Source organism: Dermacentor variabilis, chromosome 3 (genome assembly GCF_050947875.1).
Source record: "Dermacentor variabilis isolate Ectoservices chromosome 3, ASM5094787v1, whole genome shotgun sequence".
Taxonomy (NCBI): Eukaryota; Metazoa; Arthropoda; class Arachnida; order Ixodida; family Ixodidae; genus Dermacentor; species Dermacentor variabilis.
The window spans coordinates 198,054,603-198,079,587 of record NC_134570.1 but is presented as its reverse complement, the minus strand read 5'-3'; the positions used below and the strand labels follow the sequence as shown (position 1 = coordinate 198,079,587).

Genomic DNA, 24,985 nt, shown 5'->3' with positions numbered 1-24,985 from the left:
TTTGGTTGTTACGCTTTATCTGTCTTTATTGTCCTAAATTTCAAAGCGATCTGCCCATTTCTAAGCTCAGAATATTCCGCGAATACGCGCAGTCATTACGAAAAGTGCCGCGGCTCAACATGTCGAGCTGGCCAAATTGAAACGGGCCAAGCGTCTCAAGACACTGGCTTGACCGCAAGAAATTCATAAGGGAGTTCTATGTGACTTGTCGAGCAATGTTTTCAATATCGCCATTCTGTGCTAGAGGTCCTATGTTTGAATCCTGCAGTTGGACAATTTTAATAATGTTTTCACTTTCAAAGTCGCGGAGCCGCTTGAAGCCAGAAGGACGATGCCTAGGCAAATTCATGTACTTCCCGTGATTCCAATCTAGCTGACACTGCAGCTGTCGTAGACACTAGCGACAGAGTTCCCTCTGGAAATTATTGCGAGAAACTCTATGCATAGTATGAATAGAGGGAACTCTGGCACTGCGAACGTTCAGCCACAATGGGAATAATGAATTTGCCTGCTTTCGTGCTTGGGGCCTCAGCCGCTCGTGTGGCACCGTCAGGAAACTAGGGGACGCACGTAGAAGGCTTACACATGGCGACTTCAGGCGGCAACCGCACGAAGTCTACAGAACATAAACGAGGCTGAGCTGTATTTGCAGGACAGCAGTGAATAGACAGCTCGACCTAGTGGAGGCCAGCAGCGCAGTCAATCAGTGTTGAATGGTTCGATAAAAAGTAGCGGCCGAAGGTCAAGTCATGGGAACACGATTGCAGAACAGCAAATAAAATGTAGATGTTGAAACCACCAACAGCTATTCGGGCAGTACACATGCCAAGGATAACGGGCGTTGCTCCATCAGCGACCCGGATAGCACGAGATGCGGCAGGTGTCAGGACTTTCTTCAGGCGGCAACGAAGATGGTTGTTCATCACCGAGATTGGGCTCTAGTGTCAACAAGCGATGGGACAAATACACTGTCAGTTTCTATGTAGACTACATTGCGTCTAGTCGACAGGGTGAGAGGCTTTCGCGGAGACACCGACAATGCAGCGTCAACTTCGGGACCTGCATCATTCAGTTTTCCGACGGTATGCGCTCAGGTCTGAATGACGGCGACAGGCGACGGGACTGGGGTGACCTGGATGACGGGCAACGACTTTGTAGCGAACGGGACTGGTGAGTGCTCGGCGACGGTGATCGATGGCGCTATGCGGTCGTACAGTCAGTGGCGTGCAGGTTCTGCTCGGCTTGCAGCTGAATATGGCGAGAACCGCCGTCTAGACGAACGGCATAGAGGACCAGCGTTTGCGACAGTATCGGGCGACGTCACCAATGGGGCGACAGCTGAAACAGGATGGTCATCCAGTGTTCGTCACTCTGCCATGTTGCGAGAACATGAAGGGGTCCATTGATTTAGAGTATGCAAGAGCGAAGGAAGCTTGGTTGGCCGGGAACTGGCCACGGTGCAAACTGACTGCAAGCCGAAATTGGCCAGCTCTTGGCGCGCACTAGCCTGAACAAGGGGAACCATAGCAGCGCATGTATCGCTGATATGTGGGTACAGAGCCGTGGGACACATGGCATCCAGCTCACGGCGCACGATTTTCGTCAACTGCTCTGAAGGCTGTTCCTGTCACGGAGGAGAGTCCTGTTGGTCTTCATAGGACAATGTTGCAGCCGTATTTGGAAGACATGCAAACGACTGAAAGATACGACGGCTTTTCACCTGCCCGAAATGCTTGCAATCCGCGATAATGCCATTAACCGAAGTACAGGTTTTACAAATGAGTAGATTGAAGGCGACTTCGGCGATACCTTTTAAGACATGCCCGACTTTTTCAGACTTCGGCATTTCAGCGTAGGCCTTGCGGCAGAGTGCCAGCACGTTTTGTATATAGGCGACGTAGCCTTCGGTGGACGTCTGGACTCGTGAAGACTCGTCTGGACTTTCTTGGCGACGACCTTCTGACCCTGTGGTTTCCCGAAGAGATCTGGCAGCTTCTGCTTGCAGGCGTCCCAGTCACGGAGTTTTTTTTCGTGGTTTTGAAACCACACTCGTGCAGTACTCACCATGTAAAATATCATGTTCGTCAGAATCCCTGTGGGATCCCATTTTTTGTGGCTGCTCACCCACTCACACATCAATCCTGTCATCATCCTGTCATCGACATTGGCACCATCGCTGCTCCAGAAGGTTCCTGGATCACGTGGATGCGTGAGTACGATAGTCGACGCAGGCGTTGCCGAAGTAGGCCCGTCTCTTGCGAGATCGGTGGAGAACCGAAGCGGTGGCCACTGCGAAGCTCCGTTCTGAGTCGCTACCCTGGAACTACACGAAATATTACGAAGAGAAAGCTTGATGTAAAGTTTTATGTACAACTATTTACATGGGGAAAGCTTTGTGGTAATCGCGCAGGCTGGTACAAATATCATAGCTCCAAGAGACAGTGGACCACTTCCTCTTCGTCTCCATCTGGCGCGCACGGTCCTGTCCAAATGCACCGTAACAATATATATACGCATATGTGCGAACTCATAATGACTTAGACCTTTAGAAATTTATCTGCACAATCGCAAGAATACTAAACGTCAAATCTTAGTGGGCCTCACTTCCCGCGTATCCCAAGAAAGGTAGCTGCGCATCTGACAAAGCTAAGGAATGCTTACTTACGGCTCTACTATCACTGCACTTTCTATAATCAAATTGGTCTGGTCACGTGAGCGTCTTTCGATTGCTGTTGTGTTACTCAAGAGTGGTAGATCAACCAAATTTAGAACAGCGTAGTGCCAAAAAACACCATCCCTGCCCTTCTGAGCCTTTTGATTATGCCCTTGAAGACTCACATTAAGACACCGACCAGTTTGCCCCACACACTTATGGGGACGTTATGCACAACTTTATTAATGCAGTCGATGAACGAGTTCGTATGTTTGACATTGCTAATTTGTTGACAAACGCCTGCGAAGAGCGAGAGCCGCCTTAAAGTCCTTTCTGTAAAAGGATTACCTGTGCTTCAACCACGGGAGACGGGTATATGCCACTGAAGGCCGGGGAGCAAAGTAGTTGCTTGGCCGGTTATGTTCACACAAAGGTCTTCTGTAATATATCGTCACTTCTGGAAGAGCGCCAGAGCTACGATTGGGAAGCACTGCTGTGGAACGGAACGCAGACCACGCACGGCTTTTCATATGTGATAAAGTGGCTTTTATAATTCTAGTGACTGATAAAGCATTGTCCGGAGGTGAAATTCTAATATATTGATGCGGCATTGGATCTTTTTTTACATTTACCTGGTTGTTCTAAAGTCTTGGATAGACTGTGTGCTTGTATTGTTGTTCCACACGGCAGAGAAGCACTTTAAGTTGTTCCAACTCCGTGTTCAAGTCCGGTACCTGGACAAACACATGTCACCACGCTATACTGGTGTCGCCTACGGCACGCTTGACTGCTACCTCAAATCCAGAGGAATCCAACAAACATCTTTCCCTCCATATTTAAAAGTTTTTCAGTCAAGCCGATGGACGGTGCTCTGTGATAAGAGCTGGGCATCGCTTTGACGATGCGCTATTGACCCTTTTCGTGTAAATCTTGTGGGCGCTGCCACGTCTGATCATGGGGTGACACGTCCATTGCATGCTTCAACTGCCTCCGTGCTGGTATGGGTGTCTGCGGCGCCGGCGTGACTTAACAAACCTCTGTTTTGGGAGATATCGTACACGGTGACTGGGTGGATGACACGAAGGTTTGGCCACAGTTTCAGAGAACAAACTGCGCCACAATCAGGGCCAATATATGTAAAAATGCGATCCCTCTCGAAAGTCACATTATCGGAAAATAATTTCACATATCTGAGAGTGGGTGGGAGACAAAAGTTTAGTCACAACAGTCACCGTAATAAGCCCATACGTAGGAACGTCGGGCCGCCGTCATTCAAAAGTGAAGAATCTTGGTTACATGCGAAAGATCCTAATATTCGTTTTGCTGCACTTACCGCTCTCTTCGGCATGCCATATTTTTAATAATTATGTCTCTAGTAACTACCTGTGAAGTCGGACACATTGTGAAATATCTTTTATTGTTTTCAAATGAAACACACCTCAAGGAATTATAGGAATGTCTGCAAGCGTAAATGTAATTTTTCTTTGATTTTGAGGTAACGCAATGAATGTGAATATACAGCAAGACTGGCTGGCGAACGTCTTGTGAAATGTGTTTCAAGCTTTACAAGGAGGCACCAGCAGCTGAAGAAAGTTCTGTAAGCTGTAAGTTCAAGCCTAAAGGAGTTGCTTTCACAATTATGCGAACGCAGAAATAAGGATAATCGACTTAATATGTATGCGAACTGCAAACCATTTGCACTCGCCAAAGTCAGCTTACATCTCCAGCCCATCTAGTCGGTAACGTACGCTAAGTATGAAAGTGCTAGCTCGGAAAGGAATTTTGCTGGGTACATATTGTTGCAATAAGCGTTTGTCGTAATGGCTATAGAAAAATAGGTAAAACGACATTTCTCGTTTTCCACTTTGAGATTTTAGGAAAGTGCCGCAATATCACACGACTGAGGATTTTATGACTGCTATCTGGTCCTGGCTTGTTCACTCTTGGATCTCTATGCGCAGGGCACACGATGACCAAGACTATGAAACACGTGGTGGCGAACGTGTGTGACAAACAAGCCGTGCGGGAAGCCATGAAGGGCGTCGACGCGGTGATCCACTGTGCGTCACTAATTCCTACCACTCTCATCGAGGACGCAGTGGCGATGGAAAGAGTCAACGTGCAGGGTAGGAGTATTCACTGCGACAAAGAGCGCGATTTAGGTCATTTACTATTAGATATCTTAGATATCTATAGGAAAGGTGTGAGCACCTGACATCACGCACACCTACGCAAAATGTCAGCGTAAGAGGGTAGTGGTGTGTGGTCATGCGGTTGCGTGCATTTCACTTAAGTTAACAGTGGAACCCCCAAAGAGGAGGTTGTGTTAGCAGGCGCTTCGTGGGTTGCGACACCAAGGACCCAAGCAGATGGGGGTTGTACCCTCTCACGTGTAGCCACGTGTGGCTTACCCGTGTCCATGGCAAAGGGGATCCTGGAGGCTGAGCCCATGTCGGGTGTTTGGACTTTTATGGCCGCTCGGCGGCTGTAAAACACCTCTTTGGCCTTCACTTCATGCAAATGGCACCTTTCGGCTGACTACACCAACGAAAAAGCGGGCGGTCACCCTTTCCTATCTTGTCTTTCATCTTCCTGTCCTCCTCCTACAATCTCTCCTGTCCGCTACTCGTTTCCCCATTTTCTTCATCTTCCTGGGTGGCCTGACTTAACCTGGTGTGTATTACCAACCTTGGTTATAACATAGATTGACAGATGTACTTGCTTATTGGGTGACCGCGTTTCACCGTCTAACAAATGTTATCTCTCAGAGCAGGACGCGCCTGCATGTATTGGAAGCTTCTAGAATGTTATCGATGGCTCTATCTAGCTGCTGTCTGTTGTCACAGAAACTTGTGTCATCTGATTGCACGTATGCGCGACGCGAATCCGCCTTTTGCGACGCCGAACTGGCATGCGTATCGCCTTAGCGGCTGAAGACCGAAGCTGTTTGGCAGGCGCACGGCCGGACTCGACTCTCTCCTCAGAGTGAGTGGAATCCGGTCGTGGCAGGCGCTGCACTTGTCAGAGGAATAGGGCGCCAGCCCTTTCTCTTAGACTCTTACAGAACACCGCATATCCGTGTCTTGCCGTTCTACACGAACTTTACCGCGACGTATATCGCGATGATGCCTGCTCATCCTGCGGGCAGACCTTCACTCTAGCATACATGCCCTGGGTGTGCGGGTCGAGATACTCCAAGTTCAGCAAGGAGGAGTGGGATTTGCTTCTGTGTAGCTCAGCTCTACATAAACCAATCTTGGCTGTCCATGTCTCCGCGATCGGGCCATGGGCTAGACCTGCCACTCCTGAGGTGAGACAGGTGGGTGCGCGACGAGTTAACCCGTCCTCGCCGGACATTCAATAAAGTTCTTTCACTCACTTGTGAGCCTTGCCATTCTCGCTGCTGCGCGCACGGAACGCCTTTCGAACATTATTGCCATCGAAATTTGGCGCGATGCCAATGTCGTGTGTCGCTTGCGGCTGCACCTCCCGTGACCATACCAGCAGGGCAATGCGGTGTTTCCGATTTCCGTCGGTAAAACGCGATCGACAGCACCGTGAAGCCTGGATTAGGGCTGTGAAGCGGCAAGGTGTGCAAAGGCGTCCATGGTAGCCGTCAGCAGCATCTGGACTGTGCGGGAAGCACTTTGTGACAGGTGTGTATAGGCATATGCAGTTTACCTCTCTGTTTTTGTCATTACTGACTCATATGAATAAACTCGACGTATGTTTGAGCTAACGAAACAAGCGATCTCTGAGCTCGGGCGACCTGGTTGAGTGAAACACGTAGTGTTTCTTTTTATCGCCGCTGCGCACCCGCCTCTAGAACGCCATCATTTCGCAACTTCACACCGTGCACACTTGCAGCTTTATAAACGCTCAACGAATGCTCGTGATGTCAATGTAGTTATCTCTGGGAGAAAAGCGCGCCTGCACTGCTGGGCTTACGTGGGAAACGGTGTGCACTGTGGAAGTAGATGATGGCGCTAGTTAGCAGTCGTTGCTAGTTGTCGTTTCGTTATTCTTGTCGGCACTAAGTAAAGTAATATTTACTTGCAGAAAGCTTTTATGTTTGTTTAGCAAATCGGGATGTAGAACGGTATATACTATAAGGCTCATTTTCCCGTGCGGTGTTTTCTGGAGCCGAGTGGTGCGTCTGTGTCCGACGCCTTCGCTGTCGCTCAGACATCTGTACTTCATACCGCCGCTGTTTGTGTACATGGACCAGTTAAAAAAAAACGACGCGGTTGACTGCTATGTTCGTACCTTAGCACGTTCTAAGAGGAAGGCAGGCGCACCAAAAACAGGAGGTATCACCGATGTCGGGCATTCTGATCATTTTTTTGCCATTTCTGTAGAGGTACATTCACTTTATGTGGGTAAATAACGTATGCAAATTGGCATTCTGTTGGCCTGCCCACTGCCTGTGTATGTATGTATGGCTAGCACTATGGCACACCATAAAGCAAGACGTCCAGTGGTTGAAACGTGACATTCGCCCTAAGAACTACACCTCATGCCCTATTCGAGTCAAGCGTTCTTGTGCGTACTCATACTGTTTTATTACTTATTCAATTTACGCCACAGGTGCAGCGGCTTCAGGTCAAGGAGGAGCTTGTAAACGTTGCCGAAGCTCTTATTCCAGTCGTTCGTCACGCTGAAGAAACCTCCGGGTACAAAGCATTCACCAACAGGCTCCATGGATAGCTGACGATGACAAAATATCACGGCGTGTGCACGTTGCTTCGGTCTTGTCTCACATGCTGCTTCTTTGGTCGCGAATCTCGTGTGGGGCGGCTGTCGTGGTGCGCAGTGGTGCCTGCCAAATTGTTTCTCACAAAAGCATCGCACAATGCGTCGCAAAAGGACTCGATGGGAACAAAAGGTCAGTGGGTCGCCTCGCATTGGGCGCTCACGGGAAGACTACAAATGAAGCTGTGCAGGGTGATATGGGCTGCACTAGTCTTGAAGTGAGGGAAGCTCGCAGTAAAATTGAGTATGAAGAACGACTGAGGAGTATGAAAGAAAGTAAATGGGCTGGGAGAGTGTTGAGGTATCTGTAAAGGAAAAACATTGATTCACAGTGGAGGAACAGAACTAGGAAGCTCACCAGCAAGTATGGGGCCTGTAGGGGGGGCAACACAGCAACAAAGAACGTCAAGCGGAAAGTCAGAGAGGCCGGAATAATCTCATGGGTCGCGGCAATGGAAAAGAAACCTACCATGAGTAACTACTTAAGAGGAAAAAACGAAATCAAGAAAGAAACAATTTATGATAACTCAAAGGGAGAGAGAGAGCGTAACCTTTTATTTCAAATCAACAAGATTTGAGTCCGGCGTCTTTTTAGTGGGTCTGGGCACCCGCCGCGGACGCGGTTCCGAGACCTTGTCTCGAAGCTGCTTCCTCGGCTCGCTGGACGGCCCAGAGTTGTGCTGTCAGGTCAGAGCTGAACAGTGCGGTCATCCAGCGTGACCGGAGGCTGGCGGTGGAAGAGACGGAGGGGTCAGCACTGCCCGACTTGTTTGTTAGGTCCCGACACTCCCATAACATGTGATTTAGTGTGGCAACCTCGCCACACGATGTGCATCTGTTTGTAGTGTACATGTCTGGATACATGGCGTGCATGAGTCTGGGGTTTCTGTAAGAGTCTGTTTGTAATTGTCTGAAGTGTACTGCTTGCGTCCTGCCTAACCTAGCGTGAGGGAATGGGTATATGCATCTTTGTAATTGGCAGTGTGCCGTGATGTCGTGAAAACTGGTCATACGATCCTCCCATGCCCAGACGTTTGCAGTACCCCGCGGGGGCTCTTCCTCCGATGCTGCTCGGTGCACGTCAGGCCTCGAGCAACGCCGTGAGCCGCTTCGTTGGGGGTGCTCATTCCAGTGTGTGCCGGGATCCATAGCAAATGCCTCCGGTTATCAACGTCGGCCTCTCCCTGGTGTATGGGATGTCGCTGGAGTATCTGATACGCCTCTTGCGAGATGCGCCCATTTGCAATATTGCGAATTGCCGTTTGCGAGTCGCAGATCACGTATGTAGCTTTGGTTTGTTTGAGAGCCAGTGCTATGGCCGCTTCCTCTGCCGCTTCGGCATGTGCCGTGTTCACGGTGACGCTCGTGAGGTGGTTGCCTCGGTGGCTAGTAACTGCCGCCACGAAACTCTTCCTGTCTCGATAGCGGCCTGCGTCGGTGAAGACCGCCTCCTTGTCATTAGAGTAACTTTTGTTCATGTGTTTTGCCCTTGCTTTACGCCTTCCCGTGTGGTGTTGGGGGTGCATGTTGCGAGGCAATGGGGGTACGTATAGTTGCTCGCGTATGGGTCTTGGAATGTCTACTTTGACGCCGTGTTGCGAGTGGTATGTGATGCCGAGATTTTCAAGTACGTGTCTGCCCGGGCGGGTCTTGGATAGGCGTTCAAGTTGGGACACTTGTTGCGCCTCCACGAGTTCTTCGAGCGTATTGTGTAGGCCTAGTTCTAAGAGCTTGGTGGTGCTAACTCCAGGCGCAAGTCCCAACGCACATTTGTACGCCTTGCGTATGAGCGCGTTGAGCTTGTTTTTTTCCGCAACCGTCCAGTTGTGAAACGCTGCCGTGTACCTTATCTGAGAAATGACGAAGGGTTGTATGAGTCGGATGACGCTGCCTTCGCGCATGCCCGTGTGTTTGTTGGTGGTGCGTCGAATGAGCTGCATCGTGCTGGTGGCCTTTGTCGTTATCTTACGAAGTGCTTCGCCATTGCCACCCTTATGCTCTATAATCATTCCTAGTACCCGGATTTTCTCTGCTGTCGGGATGGGTAGGCCGTTTGACGCCGTTAATTGGATCTTTTGCTTTTCCAGGGGGGTGTAGCATTTAGGTGGGCGCCCCTTTCTGTCTGGTCTATATAGCAGCAGTTCGGATTTTTCGGCCGAGCAGGCGAGTCCCGTGCCCACGAGGTAGTTTTCTACGCATTGGATGGCCTGTTGTAAACGTTGCTCGATCGCTCCGTCGCTGCCCGTTGTCGTCGAGATCGTAATATCATCCGCGTATAGCGTGTGATGCAGTCCTTCGATTTGAAAGAATCGGTCGGGCAACCTCAGCAGGACGAGGTTGAAGAGCATTGGCGAGAGCACCGAGCCCTGCGGGGTGCCCGAGCTGCCGATGTTGATTTGCTCTGACTGTAGTTGTCCCACTCGCATGCGAGCTGTTCTTCCCGTGAGGAAGTCTCGGACGTAGTTGTACGTGCGCAGGCCGAGATTTAGCTTGTCTATTTGTTGCAATATGGCATCGTGGCGAACGTTATCGAAGGCCCTCTTCAGGTCCAGCCCGAGGATGGCTCTCGTCGAACGCCCCGGATTGTCTATGATTTGGTGTTTTAGTTGCAGAAGGGCGTCTTGCGTGGAGAGGTGTCTTCTGAACCCAATCATGGTGTGTCGAAATAACTCGTTGCCCTCGAGGTAATCCGTGAGTCTATTGAGAAACGCGTGCTCCATTAACTTGCCCACGCAGGATGTGAGGGAGATGGGGCGCAGGTTCTCCAGCTGTAATTTCTTGCCGGGTTTCGGTATCAGTGTGATATTTGCTTCTTTCCATTGCCGGGGTAGCTTGCCTTGCGCCCAACACTCGTTAATGTATTTTGTTAGTTTCTCGATCGATCCGTAATCGAGATTGCGTAGTGCCCTATTGGGTATTCGATCGGGGCCAGGGGCCGACTTGGTGTTCAGCTTTATGAGGGCCACCTGGATTCCTCGTCTAGGGTGGCGTTGCTTTCTCCTGAGCAGTCTGGATATATTTGCGGTGGCGTTTGGGATATGTAAAGGCGTTCCGCATCCCGTAGGAATTGTTCTTCCGTTCCCCCGTAAGCGTGTATGATTTTGTATATGCCTTGCGTGTGTGCGGTCTTGGTGTTGGCGGGATCGATCAGGTAGCGCAGTATCTGCCACGTGCAACGCGTGGTGAGTTGACCATCCATCTCCGCGCATTTCTCTTCCCATTGTTGATGTTGCAGGTTAAGCGCATGCTTTTCTATTTCTTTGTTGAGCTGTGCTATCCGTTTACGCAGTCTCCTATTGTGTCTCTGTTGTTTCCATCGGTGCTGCAGGTTAATTTTGGCTTCCCCCATGTGCAGCAACCGGGAGTCTATTGTCTCGAGCCCAGCTGTCGACGGGATCGTTTGCATCATGCGCTCGATATCCCACCGCAGTTGGTCGGTCCATTGTTCTATATATTTGATGTCTTCCATCTGTTGCTCATCACGATGTTTGCGTAGCCGATTCCAGTTGGTGATCTTCATTTGACGACCGGCATCGTGTTCCTGCGGACCGCCTTCTGCTTCTATGGAAATAATGTAGTGATTGCTCCCCAAGTCTTGCATGGTGTTTGTCCAAGTGACTTTGCGTGTGTTGCACGTGAAAGTAAGGTCCGGCGTCGTGTCAGTGCTTACGCTGTTGCCCTGCCTTGTTGGTACCGCGGGGTCGGTGACCAGCTCGAGTCTGGCGTATTGCGCCGTTGCCCATAGATGGGTGCCTTTGGGGTGCTCATGCTTGTAACCCCATGCCGCGTGCGCCGCGTTAAAGTCCTCCCTAATGAACAGCTGTTGCCTTTCGGCGACGTCGATTGCCCGTTTGAAGAGGACATGGAAGCGGTGCTGGCGGTATCTGGGACTGCTGTAGACGTTGAGTACGAACATGCTGTTGCGGGTCTTGCGTGGTGGAATTACTTCTACGAGAACGTTTTCGATGTCTCTGATTTTGGTGTCGTGTTCGATAGCTGTGTGTGCTCGCTTGACCAGTGTGGTGACGTTTGGTTTCTCCGCCTTGCCTGTTATAGACTGGTACCCCGCGAGTTTGGCGGGACCATTCGTTTCCTGCAGTATGATGACGTCTGGGCGTGCGGGGATCGTTTTCAGGTATTGTTGTAAGTGCGCTCGCTTGTTTTGGTAACTTCTGCAGTTCCACTGCCATATCGTGTGTTTTTGTTTCGATGAGTGTCGGGCCATGTTTATATCTTGTTACATGTGTTGCGCCGCTTCCCTATGCGACGGTACGATCGTGCTGTTTGCGGCTTCTAATCTCGACAGTCTGAGGTGAACACTCTCTAGGCTCCGCTGGATGGTACGCGTGATGGACGCGATGATAGTTTCCTCGAGATTGCTTAGGCGAGCCTCGAATGCATCTATTCGCGCGTCGCGTATCGCTGCACGCGTGCGCTTGGGTCGTGTTGACTCTGTAAGGGTGGGAGTGGGTCTTCGTTTGGTATCGGGGAACTCGACCTCGTCGTCCTCTATGGGTTCCTCTTCTGTTCCCTGCGTGGCCTGAGTGGTCTGTGAGGGAGTGGGTCTGCGTTTAGTGTCGGGGTATAGGACTTCGTCGTCCTCTATGGGTTGTTCTTGAGTTTCATGCATGGCCTCTGTATCGGTACCGCTCTTCACGGCATGCTGAAGTTGTTGTATGAGGTCGTCTTTTGCGCGAATCTGTGTCTGCATGTGTTCTGTTTGCTTCTGCAGCGCTTGTATCGCCTGTGTTAATTTAGTTACCTCCGTCTCTGTTTTAGCGGGTGCTTTGTCGCCAGCCTTCGCGGTTGGTGCTCGTTTTCCCGTGACCGCATCTGCCCAGCTCACCTTCTCGGTGGTTTCGGTGTCTCTTGTTGAGGTCCTTCTGGGGGTGCGGCAGCGAGACCGGCGTTGCTGCTGCTGCCGTGGGTTTGGGGCGCGGCTCCGGGACCGGGAGCGCCCTCGGCTGCGGGTCCTGGATCTCTAGCGCGGCTTGCCGGCGGGGCTGGTGGCTTTGGCGGCCGCCTCCGCTTCCTCGGCGGCCCTGTGTCGTTCCCATTGCTGCTTTGTCACGACGTAGGGGGTCTTGTACCTTGCACGGCAGTTGCGATCCGCCGTCATGTGTGTTCCCCCGCACGGCTTGCAACGTGGGGAGCACTGGTGGTCGGGGCCTGGGTTGAGGGCGTCACAACCACGGCATACTTTGTCCTGAGGATTGGGGCACACGTCCATGCGGTGACCGAGTCTCCCGCAGCCGTGACACATGTCGATTTGCTTGCGATACAGGGCGCAGCGAAGGAGGGCGCCGCCGTACCTCATGTAGGAGGGCACTCGCGGTCCTTGAAAGGCCACTATGACCGTCTTGGTATTACTGAGCCGTTTGGCTGCCAGGGCGTGGGGGTTGCGGGCGTGAACGATGTTGGTGTGAATGGACTTGGCGTCCTCCTCCAACGGGATTCCCCTGATGATTCCCTTCATCGTGTAGTCGGGGGCCGTCTCATAGGCACTGACCTCGTGGCGGCGATCACCGATGGTGATGGCTTCTAATTGCCTGTACTTAGCGGCGTGAGTAGCGTGAGGTGTACTCACGACTATGATGTTTTGGCGGTTGTTGGTGCACACCAAGTCCTCCCCTGCTTCTTGCCCCGGTACGTTGGTCGCCCGGTAAATGGCCGATTCGAGGAGCACGGTTCCGGTGGCGGCAGCGTCGAGGCCTCCACTTGGTCGTATCACGACCTTGATATCACTTCGTGGGAGTAGTGGCATTTTGCTGTTCCTGATGACTTGCTGCTTGACGTTACGCTGTCTTTGACGCGAACGCTGTCGGTCGCCGTTCGCTCCCTCACCGGTGCGGGAGTGGGTTCCATTGTGGGTGTTGCTTTGCGCGGCCTCGCGGTTGAATTGGGTCTTGTATCGAATGGTGCACCAACCATTGCCTTGGAGAAACTCTTCAGGGGAGATGTCCTCCCCGTTCACTTGAAGTTCCATCACTGCTCCGGCGAAGCGAGCTCCGGTGAGGGTTAGCGTGGAGCTGGTCAAAAGCCGCTGTGATTGGGAAGCAAGTCGTTTGCCACCTTGAATATGGTGCCAGTAGAATCTTGGTGACTTCCTGCATACGCTGGTGTTACATTCATGAGGTGAATGAGCGATAATCACAGCGAAATTCTTGGAAAACGGAGCCGACGTGAAATGCGTTCGCTCCCTTCGGCGACTTCTTCTTCTTTTCGAAGCGAGATCGGGATGCCTTAGAACACGCTCCTATAAAGCGAGATAAGAAGGAAGAAGAAGCATGTGCTTGCTGCGGTAAAGCTAGGAAAACTATGGAGCATGTTTTATTAGAATGTGAAGACGTCTAACTAGCGGTCGATTTAGGCACCACTGGCCTCCTTGAAACCCTTGGATTCAGCGAGAGCAGTGGAACGAGAAACATGTCCGCAATATGGATTAGTAAGAGGCGATTGGTGGATTGGTGGCAGAAAAGTAAGGAAACGACAAAAAACGGAGACGTACAAAAGCACAGTCCACAACAGGGGATCAGAAAATTTGGTTGTTGGGAGTTCAACGCGTTTTTTTTCCTTTTTTATAGTTTAACCTAGGTAAGGCATTAGGCAGTATAATAGCGAGAGTTTGGTGGCACAACACACCGCCCCGTTCCAAAGGGGACGCTCATAACATCTGTCCACATCCATCCATCCAAAGGCGGATTGTGTAGAACTTTCTTCAAGGGCGTTTTTCGCTGGTCGATTCCGAACAGCATTTCTTGCTCCGTGGCAACGAATCTGAATTTCACTGGTCGATCTGGAGCGGGTTCGCGCTTTCCGCTGGTTGTTTCGGATCAACTCGCTCCGCGCCGGATCGCTCTCACTTGTTCCGCCACCGAGGCGCGGATTCTGACGGAATAGCTCGCGTCACTTCCGTCGTCAAACGAAATCGGTACCCGCTCGGTACGCAAAACTGCGCACAACATTTTGTTGCTTCGCAAAATGGCCGCTTTGGGTGCTGCTGTAGAGCTCGCGTTTAGAGATGAGAGCTCGGACGACAGCGATTACTAGATAACGCAGGTGCTGTACGAAGCCTTCTATGTATGTTGTCCATGCACAATCCTTACGGGCGCCACATGGAGATGACGGACTCTGCGACTGCCGCGGTCAAATTACGCACGGGGGACGGCGACTTCGGTGTCGTGGAAACAACTTACAGAGCGGAAGTCGGACATGGTTTCCGGAACCTGTTTGTGTGACGTGTACACAGACTTCTTGGGTGATCCCCCGCGGGGCGTTCTTGCGCTCCGCAGGCCGAATCGGATTTGTGAAACCCGAGCACTCGCTCGAAGATTTCGGCGGCCGCTCCAGATCGACCAATGAAAAACGCCATAAGACACGCGGGCACCAGCGATTACTCTGGAACATTCGATGACTCAAGTATAAAAGCCGACACGCTTGACACACTGATCAGATTTTCGACGACCACTGACTGTTCGCCGCTGTCGTCGTTCTTTGAGTGTAGCCTGTTTTTGAGGGCACAGGTTCGCCCCATAAAACGCCAGTTTCATCACTCACAGTTTTGCTGCTTTCTTCACCATCACTACTACGTTACAATATGGCTATAGTGACAATGTGCAGCTGGAATGGTAGGGCTTGCTTCGCCACATACCCTGTCATGTCCCCTCGTTGGGCTGGATGATTTGTGACTGGCATCGTCGCCGAATATAATGGACACCTTTCATAACCTTCCAAACCCTTCTCAATAGATCGTCTCTCAGAAAGGTGGCGCACCGGCGCTACCTTAAAATTATTTGTAAAGAACATAGGGACGTCCCGAAATTACATGTAATTCATAGCGAGAAATCCAGCAAGTAAGCCACAATTATTTCACTCTTCCTTTTGTTGAAGTGCTTATAGAGACCATTGGAAGTGGCTATAAAGCCGCCAAAGTGATCAGTGGAGATCTGTTACTTGAATAATGAGACAAAGCGTAGTACGACAAGCCAACGAACCTAGTGGCATATGATGATATTGATATCACCATAAATGCACACCGAACCATGAATACTGCAAGAAACGTAATTTATGAGGATGGCCTGATTTGAGCGATGGGGACCTCCTGGATGGATGAATGGACGAAATTGTAATTAATGTACAAAGGACCAAGATCAGACAGTAACCTTCGACACTGCCTGATAATTTCGGAACAAGGTCAGATCAAGATCAGAGTATACCCATACATGCCAAACCAGCAACGCTGTTTCAAGTAGCAGAGGTTTGGCCTTGCTGCCCAGAGCTACCGAAGGCGGCTTACGTGGGCGAAGTGCGGAGCCAAAAATCCCTCTGCTGAGGAATTTGATTCTGAGGCCCACTGCGTGCATTGGGTTGGTGGCCACCCAGATCTTGTGGAACCTGGTAGAGGGGAACAAATAAACGCTATCAAGGTGAAAGAGAACATAACATTCAGAGGGGCACGTCGACGTCTTTCTCCATCATTTACACAAGACAGATTCTTCGCCGAATGGGCGCATCGGGGGCCAGCATCATGACGGCCATGTGTGGTCGCTCACTTCACGCGCAGCACCGCCACTCGGCCCCATGGCAGGAGCAGCCAAGGTTATCCTGACTTCCGTGAACTTCGCTATACCAGCGGTTAAGGCGAGCCCATCGATTTCCGGGCTGATGGGCTCCAAGGCCACATATTGCGAGGCGAGGCTCTCAAGTGAAACACCGCCCGCGAGAGACGATAGAGAAAACTCCCAGCCAGAGCCAGAACCAAGAGCCGTAGGAGCGGCGCGATTAACGCGGCCGTTCCAAAAAAAAAATTTCTGAGTTACAGCGTCCCAAGAGGTCTCTGCAAGGTAAATCAACGTTGCTTTTCTGGTTTGATATACACAGCACAATTTTATTTTCAATATACAGACACACTAATAATACCATGGAATGTCGAACGTATCCTCCGCAACTTCGATGATGTTCAAAACCTCCTCCGTCAATTATATCCACAGGTGCTGTGTGTGCAGAAAACCCACTTAAAAGCTAAGCATTCAACATTTTCCGCCAGTACAATGACCAGGACGTTGCAATGACCACGACGAGGTTACCGCGTTGTCTGGCGGTATTGTAACAATACTTCATAAATGTATTGCGTGCCAGCGCCTAGATCTTCCAGGCAGTTGCAGTTCAAGCTGTACTGTTAAATAAACTTGTAAGAATATGTAAACTCTACATACCTCCTGATTATCAGCTCAATATACAAGAAGTTCAAGCCCTCATACATGAAATGTCTCAACGTATGTGGTTGTTCGAGATTCAAATGCACGCAGCACTGCGTGAGAGGACTTTCACTGAAATGTAGGGGCGTATTAATGGAAATTTTTATTTTTCCTACAGCGGCATGTCTTATAAATAGCGAAGAGTCAGCATTTTCAGCATTGCGCAAAGAACATACTTATCCAAAAATTTTGGACATGGCATCTCAAACAATTATGCCCTATCTGTAGTGGAAACTAGTTAAAGTTCCTATGGCACTCACCACTTTCCCACTGCACTTAACAAAACAAAACACCATAAATGCCCCCCGCAGGCTCCTCGGTGTACTATCGACTCAAGCGAACGGTTTCAAAAAGACAGCCACGAAATATGGTGTTAAACTCATATTTTCAGCTAAAAACTCGTTAAACAACATTTGCAATTGCGTCAATAGACCTAAGCAGGCGTCCAAGGCCATTTGCCGTATCAAACACACGAGGCAGCTCGTGGCATACTCGGTGGGAGTGGTGTACGTCGTTCCACTTTCGTGCGGCAAAATGTATCTTGGGCAGACGAGACGCTGCCTTAACATCTGCCTTAGGGAGCACCAAGGTACGATCAAGAATTCAACAGGCAACAGGCTGTAACAGGCTGTTGGTCTGTGCTCGTATCGCCCACTACCCTTTGTCCTTCGTCCAGGTTGCGCTGGCCACTACAGAGCCGCTACAGATAGATATCATGCATTGACTAGTTTTCTTGGTAAGTTCTTGGAAAAATTATAAACAGGTGCTTCATTTGTTCTTTAGAAAGGAATAACTTATTAGATCATTACCAGTGTGGTTATAGGTGAGGTAGGTGCACAACCGACCACCTTGTCCATATTGAATTCTCTGAGTACGTCGTTACCACCTAAAGGAGTTTACTCTGTGTACGTAGGTGATGTGCAGTTTTGTTTTAAATCTTACAACTCCGTCATTTGCGAGAGACTGGTTCAGCTCGATTTGAGCCAAGTGTAAAAATGGGCAAATGAGAAGCGATTTAAGTTGACTCCGTATAAAAGCTCCTGCATTATGTTCAAAAGAAGAAGAGACTTGGTCCGAGATCATAATGTAACGCTCTTTGGACGGCAATTATCTGTGAATGCACAGCAGAAATCTTTAGGCGTCATATTAAAGTCGAAACTAACCTTCATTACGCACACAAACCGCTTCAAACAGATACTTCTACAAACAATTAACCTTCTCAAAAATGTATCACACACATAGGACAGTGATAGGAAATCTGTAATGAACCTGCACAAGAGCTTCATACGTACTCGTATGGAGTATGGCGCTATAGTGTATCAGTCTGCTACACAAGGAACCTTTAAGATGCTTGTTCCTGTTCACCACCAAGGCACTCGGCTAGCCATACCTGCCTTCAGTACAAGTTAGATAGGGAGCTTTCACGCAGAGCCGAATGAGTGGTCTGTGCACCTGCAGAGATCCTATTTCACTTTTTAATGCTTTCTGAAGGTATACAGGAATTGTGCACATCCTCCATATTCAATCATAAACGATACCTCAAGTGCCGTACTTTTTCCAAACCCACTTTCAGCACAGAACCCTTCTTACTGCGCGTCAGGTAACTCGATGAAGAAATGGGTCTCCTACTGCTCGAATATAGTCTAATGGCTCCAGCTAAACTGTCACCGTTGTGGCCGTGGCATCTCGTGGAATATGACACGTAGCCTGGTAAATCTACTAAGCACGCTCCTGCGAAGCACATTCGAAACTAGTTTCGACTATGCAGGTTTTATGAAGGTTCGACTATGCGCATCGCATAGTACAGAAACGTTCCATTGCCGCCTCACTCTTCTCTCGCGCTCCGAGCCTGGACTGCGCAAGCAAGAGCTAGCGTGGCAAAGAATGACCTCTCCAACAACGGCTACCCATCGCAGCTTCTGAAGACTCAAGTATTGCGGTCGTCAGTAGATCAGAAAAAGAGAAGCCGAAATGGGCGGCGGTCCTCTACACGCAAGGCATCAATGAGGCACTGGCAAGAGCTTTTGGCAAATACGGCGTAAAAATCGACACACGTGCCAACAAACAAACTAAGATAGAAGCTTATACGCGTGAAAGACCCTCTGGAAAGGTCGTGGTTTCCAAGAATAATCAAACTTCCGTGCAATAGTTGTGACGCATCCTACATAGGAGAAGGTGGGATTTTTAAAACACGGATTGAGCAGCGCCAGAACAATGTCAGGGAGGGCAGTGCAAGTTCAAACGCCTTGGCGGATCATCGCATGACTACGAACCACATCATCGATTGGCATGCTGCGAGCATAATCCCGGCAGAGAAGCGCCAATCTTTAAGACTGCTCTTACAATCTTTACATATTTGAATGACTAGAAACACAACTAACCTGACACGGGGTAATCTCCCCAAGATACATAGATAAGAATCTCCCCGAGATGCACATGCGCACTCCGCCCCACTTAAGACATAAATAATCTTGCGCTCATTTTTATTGTGAACAAGGGACCCATAGCGGTTTCGAAACGTAGTTTTATGTTTCATTTCTTTTGAACTTTAGGCGAGTGCCATTTCATTTGACAATGTATCACTCTCGCCTGACGAGTTTTAGTCAAACTTTGGACTATTCCTGCGGGAGATTTCAAGCCTTTAATTCGTAAAAAGTCGGGAGCTACTGAATATGTTTGCAGGATCCCTATACTTCTAATAAGCTACACCTAATAAAACACCTTAAACCTCTTAATTGATCTTGTCTTACATGTAATCAGCCCAATGAATTCATAGCAGACCTTCTCCTCAGATGGTTCTGCTGTGAGAGCATAGTTTTGTATAAGCACGTGCCTCCAGACTCTTGCGTTCAAGAGCTCCATTAAGGCAGTAGTGCTTCTTGCAAACTTTTATTACTGATATATATATTTGTATATAATATCATCCATTCGATCAATACATCACCTATGGTCCTAGTAGCCTCATTAGTCATTGCTGTAATTTTATTACATATATATTTTGCGCACTTTACTGCGTCTGTTTTCAGCCTTCTTTACAGGCACGTCACATCTACATTATGCGATTCATCGCTTCACTGCCAATTTATTAACACTGCGGCGCTTCCCTTTTTGGCCGTACTTTATCCTGGCGCCACAAGACGTCGAATTTGTCATCATAATCACCGGTGGAAGCGTACCAGAATTTAAGTTTTAGTTTCACAATATTTTTGCGAGTACTTCAACTTCAAGTACAGCTACCCCTAAAAGGCTCACGCTGCGAACTTTGTGAATGTCAGGGAAGAACACGAAAGGCAAACAGTGCGTAAGCATGTTGCCAGCGTGTTGTCAATCGTAGTCATTCACAAATATTGATGCTGCAAGACATGACTGTGTGCACACTGCAGACGAAAATAATTAGCAGTTCGTTTTGTTGTCCTGGTTTAATAACTGCAACCTAATGGTAAGGTAGGCTCCACTTGAGCCGGCTATCCCAAATATATTTCAGAAATTGTAGCGACCCATTCGCCATAAATTTGTGTGCACTTGGCCCGTACAAAAAAAAAACATGGTAAACCTACGCGTGATAAACGTAAACAGTAGAAAAAGCTTACTAAACGAGCAGTAGTTACCTAAATGCATCCTCGTGAAGTGAAAGAATCGCGTACACTATAATAAAATCACTGTTATTCGCAACCCCCACGAATGTGATTTTTAATGTACTCCTGACATCAAATACTCAGTTTACAAATACGCAGTTCGCAAAAACCTTTACCCACGATTACGACATACCATAATACGCAGTTTCAGCGCAGCTCGATACGTGCTTTCATTTCGTGACTTATCGGCTGTTGCGGACAATTTGTCTCGTGCGTTAGAATAGTAAGCTGTTGGACTACATGGTTTGACATGACTTTTGCAAAGGGGAGTGTAGAAGCGTTGCGGAAAAAGGAGACGTGCACAGAAAAGACGCCCTTTTATGTCTACGTCTCCTTTTTTCCGCAATGCCTCTGCGCTCCCCTTTGCAAATGTCTTGTGCGGCACGTTGCGAACGGAGCGAAGCGTTGCAAAACAAATATGCACTCAAGCACAACGATAGTGACGAGCAGAATCGGCGATCGCCAGAAGTCTAATTTGCGGATCAAGCGCGTCGGCTTTTGTGCATGACGTGTCGAAGGTTCCAGAGCAATCGCTTGTGCCCACGTGGCGTTCAAAAAGTATTACACAACTCACCTCGCGCACGCAATCAGATAACAAAAACCTTTGGTGACAGTAGCCAACGTATAGAACTATCCCTAACATTCGAGAAACTTCTGATACACGCAGGCGCTTCATGCGTCGAGGGATAGCGTTTAACATTTGTTAGCCGATGAAAAGCAGGGACCGAAGAAACATAAAGAAATAATAATAATATTTGGGGTCTTACGTGATAAAACCACTTTCTGATTATGAGGCACGCCGTAGTGGAGGAGTCCGGAAATTTTGACCCCCTGGGGTTCTTTAACGTGCACCTAAATCTAAGCACACGGGTGTTTTCGCATTTCGCCCCCATCAAAATGCGGCCGCCGTGGCCGGGATTCGATCCCGCGACCTCGTGCTCAGCAGCCCAACACCATAGCCACTGAGCAACCACGGCGGGTACATAAAGAAATGAATAGAAGATGAGCGGTAAAACCCCTTAAACTTCGTAAAGTAGCGACACTCACCTCCTCCGCCTTCACTCCTCCTCGTTTCTCCTCTCTTTCACGCTCCCTCCTCGACCGTGGTGCCGCCTACAGTGCTGGAGCGTAGCAACGGCGCCAAGATGCGCTCCTCGCCACTGCGTAGATGCTTCTCGAGCAAAAATGGCGCTTATGCACGACGCGAGGGCCCACGTGATGCTATTAGGCCAATAGCGACGCGGCGTCGGCCTCGACCAGAGCGCGCGAGAAGGAGGCGGCATTCTTGAAAGCGTGGTACTGTTTTACGAAGTTTAAGGGGCTTTAATGTACGGATGCTATGAGCGCCCCCTTTGGAACGGGGCGGTGGCCCAAGGACGCGTAGTACTCTGGCGCCATTTCGTAGCGATCGTCGCAGAACACGTCGTGCGCAGCACCACGATGCGCGGCACTTGCAGGCGCTACGCTCTCGGGCCCGTTCGCTCGGTTACGCGGCCGACGACGACGACGACTCTCGCCGCAGGAACGGGCCATTAAGAGCTGCGTGCTAACAAGTAAAAATTGTAGCGAATTATGGAGATTGCTTTCTGCGAGAAAATTTTGCTGGGCTTTAAAGGCACAGCTCTTTCTTACGGGGCCATGGCCATGGAGCCAAATTTTCGTGATGGTAAACTAACTCACTGTCGGTCCTACTGTGGGCAATCTATGATCAAGTGCTCCAGTGAGGCGTCTGGGGTGTCCCAGTAGATGCATGAGAAGGTTGTATTTTTTTTCACAAGGTGCAAAAATGGAGGTGTGTGAGCCCTGTCCAGTCGTTAACGCTGCAGAACGGCTTGTAAGATATGAGCACTTTCGATGTTCACAGAAACCCGCAGATAAGGGTTGTACTCAATATAGCAATGTTTGGTCCTTATTCATTATTTGGTCCTCAATGTTTGTCCCTTATTCCCCGCTCGAGAGCATATATTTTCCAAGCTCTTCCACGTGGCGGAACATCGTTTGACGGGCGCAACAGCAAGCATTTGGCCTGGTTGATTGATGGTTTCTGCAAGGTTGTTGGCACTTTTGCCCTCATTGTTCATTTTTTTTATTGTCGCTCTCATGGAATTGCAGACAGAAGAGTAATTGTTAATTATAAAATTTTAGCTAAAGGTTAGGTAAAGTACTCAGGGCATCGTCATGCGCTTTGCATAACAGCAACAAAGAGACACTTGACTGGCAAAAAAGAAGATCGTTGAGGGAGAGCGAGGATAATGTGTACATGAGTGAAAACATCAGAAATCGCTCCAGAAAGCTGTTTGCAGTTGTCAGAGACTGGGCAAATAACTCAGAGCTCAAGTTATTATGGTATGGGGAACCAGCGCTGGAGTTTTCACGGCGCCTGCAGCGCCCCCCTGGCGGTCAGAACGTGCACAATGCAGCCTCCCCCGCGGTCGAAAATTGCGTTGCGTGCCCTTAAAGTCGAAGGAAAACAAAAGGGCGCCGACGATACTGTTGCGTATACAAGTGCCACAACTAAGTCGGGATGAGGGAGGATGTATCCTTCTGCGTCTTTCCATCTAAACCCTACGAACAAGAACGGAGGCGGCGTTGGATCCAAGCAGTCAGGCGAGCGGAGTAAGCTCCCATCTTGTCGCCTTGTCAAGCGGTGTCGGGCTGGTTTCTAAATAAAATTTCGCGTGTATCCTTGGTTTATTCGATAGTGAAGACGGTCAGCCATGGCAGACAGTACCAAACAGCAGAATCTGCAGTCGGTATTTCGTCGGAAACAAAATGAGCAATAGCATGCACCATCCGGCATATGTACCATTTTTCCTTCGCAATGCCACCGCTAAGCCCCTTCCAACGCCACCGCACCAAGTGAACGATACGAAAGGTAAAAATTATCCATTCATTGCCAAGAATTATGTGGGAGGGAAGCTGCCTTGTAATACGAGTTGTATGCGCATAGTGCCGGCGCGCGCGCGACTAAGCCACCTATGTGTTTATAAAAATGCGCATGCGGATGAGGACTCGGCGCTGAGATGCATCCGGCAAATTTATGTAATTAGAGCTAAATGTAGCCAGGATTGTTACGGATCAAGCAGCGGAGCACTCAAACCTTTGCTTGCGCGAGTCAGCTGATGCGATAAAGCTTTCTTCTCCATTGACTGCTGTGGCGAAGTAACATCAGAATTTTTTATGTCTAGCCAGAGAAATATGGAATATCTTCAGGCCAACTAATACTTACGAAACCATAGCGCAGCACGACCGGAGCCATAACTGCTAGATTTGCGAGGCAAGCAGCCACGCAAGCATGGCATCGATACACGACGCAACCGTTAAAGAAACACACGTGCTCGTCGCGACGCACTGTGAAAAATATATAAAGCTTAAAAAGCTTCTTTCGTCATTTCTTCACTTGATGGCGCTAGCTTCTCTACAAGAACTCCACTTGAAGCGGCGCGAAAACGGAACATACGAACTATAATACGGCTGCATATGTGTGTGTCGTCTGGTTGTGTGGCTGGAATATGCCGCGTTTCGTCGCCAGGGCGGCGTGCAACGCACTCTTTTCGACGCGCCGCCTATCCAGCGCTGGTTCCCCATACAAACGGCAAAGTACTGGTCCACAAGCCGTACGGTGACACGGCGGTTGTGATAAAGTGCGAGCAGGACCTTCAAAGCCAGAATTCATAAACAATACCTTTTTGCTGGGCATTAGTTGTTTTACGACAGCATGGTGTGCTTAGGTTACGTTTCTAAGTATGAATGGCTTGATTCTCTCCGCAGAAGGAGAAAGGGATCAAATTGCTTGCGCATGAATGTACAGTCCGTAAACAATAAGACAGAAGAATTAGCATTTTGATTATGTAAATGCACGCTGTAATGTCGTAATGTTCAGCCTAACCTGGTACAATAATGATGTTGATATTTTGGGCTTCCTTAAAAAAACATTTTATTTCAATGGGTCAGGCTGACGTGGAGGGAATGTGTCATTATTAGTAGAGGAATCTATGTCAGGTGGCCTATTACCTGAATTTTCCTGCATTAGTAGTGACTGAAATCTTATGTGTTGATATCCATAGAATTCTTCTTGCTGTGTGCTTTCGTCCACCTTATGGCAGTCTATGATCATTTTGAACTTTCTTGGATCCTTTTCTCACTATGGTGAGTGAGAGGAGGCAAAGTGTTATCATTGGTGGAGACTTCAACATTAATATCAGCCTGGAAAAGGCTATGAAAATGAGTTTTGAAGCAGTATTTACTTCTAAAGAATGTGCTAATACTATATAATCAGTGACCAGAATGATTCAATATTTGAGACTATTCTTCACCTTTTTTCCTGACAAATTATGTCCTCTCATGTACTACAAGTTTTGTTTTAAGTAGTCAAATAGGTCATTATATGCCAATTTGTTTGTTTGTTAGCATCGGATGCTCGATTCGTGATTTAAAAAGAACAGGTATCTCTTTCCAATCAATGACTCAACGTTCTTTAGAAATGCTCCACTCGGAACTTAAGCAGGTGCGTTGGAATAAAGTTTTCTTGAAGCTTATGCTGAGGTAGCTTATAACGTCTTAGAGAAATGCGTTGCAATATATAGAAAATTCGTTTCTCAGGAAACGATGTGCCACAAGAGCATTAGAAACCGTGGCTAACTAAACAATTATTAGGTAAAATTAAAAAACGAGAAAGGCTCTTTGCA

At 49.0% G+C, this 24,985-nt stretch overlaps 1 protein-coding gene across 1 annotated transcript in view; it reads left to right on the top strand.

Moving 5' to 3' along the window:
• Positions 1-4,622: 4,622 nt before the first annotated feature.
• Positions 4,623-24,985, top strand: part of LOC142574387 (sterol-4-alpha-carboxylate 3-dehydrogenase, decarboxylating-like) — a 37,292-nt gene continuing 16,929 nt past the window's right edge. The window contains exon 1 of the mRNA XM_075683482.1: positions 4,623-4,779. Within this exon, the coding sequence (XP_075539597.1) occupies positions 4,623-4,779 (157 nt within the window). The remainder of the gene's footprint in view (positions 4,780-24,985) is intronic.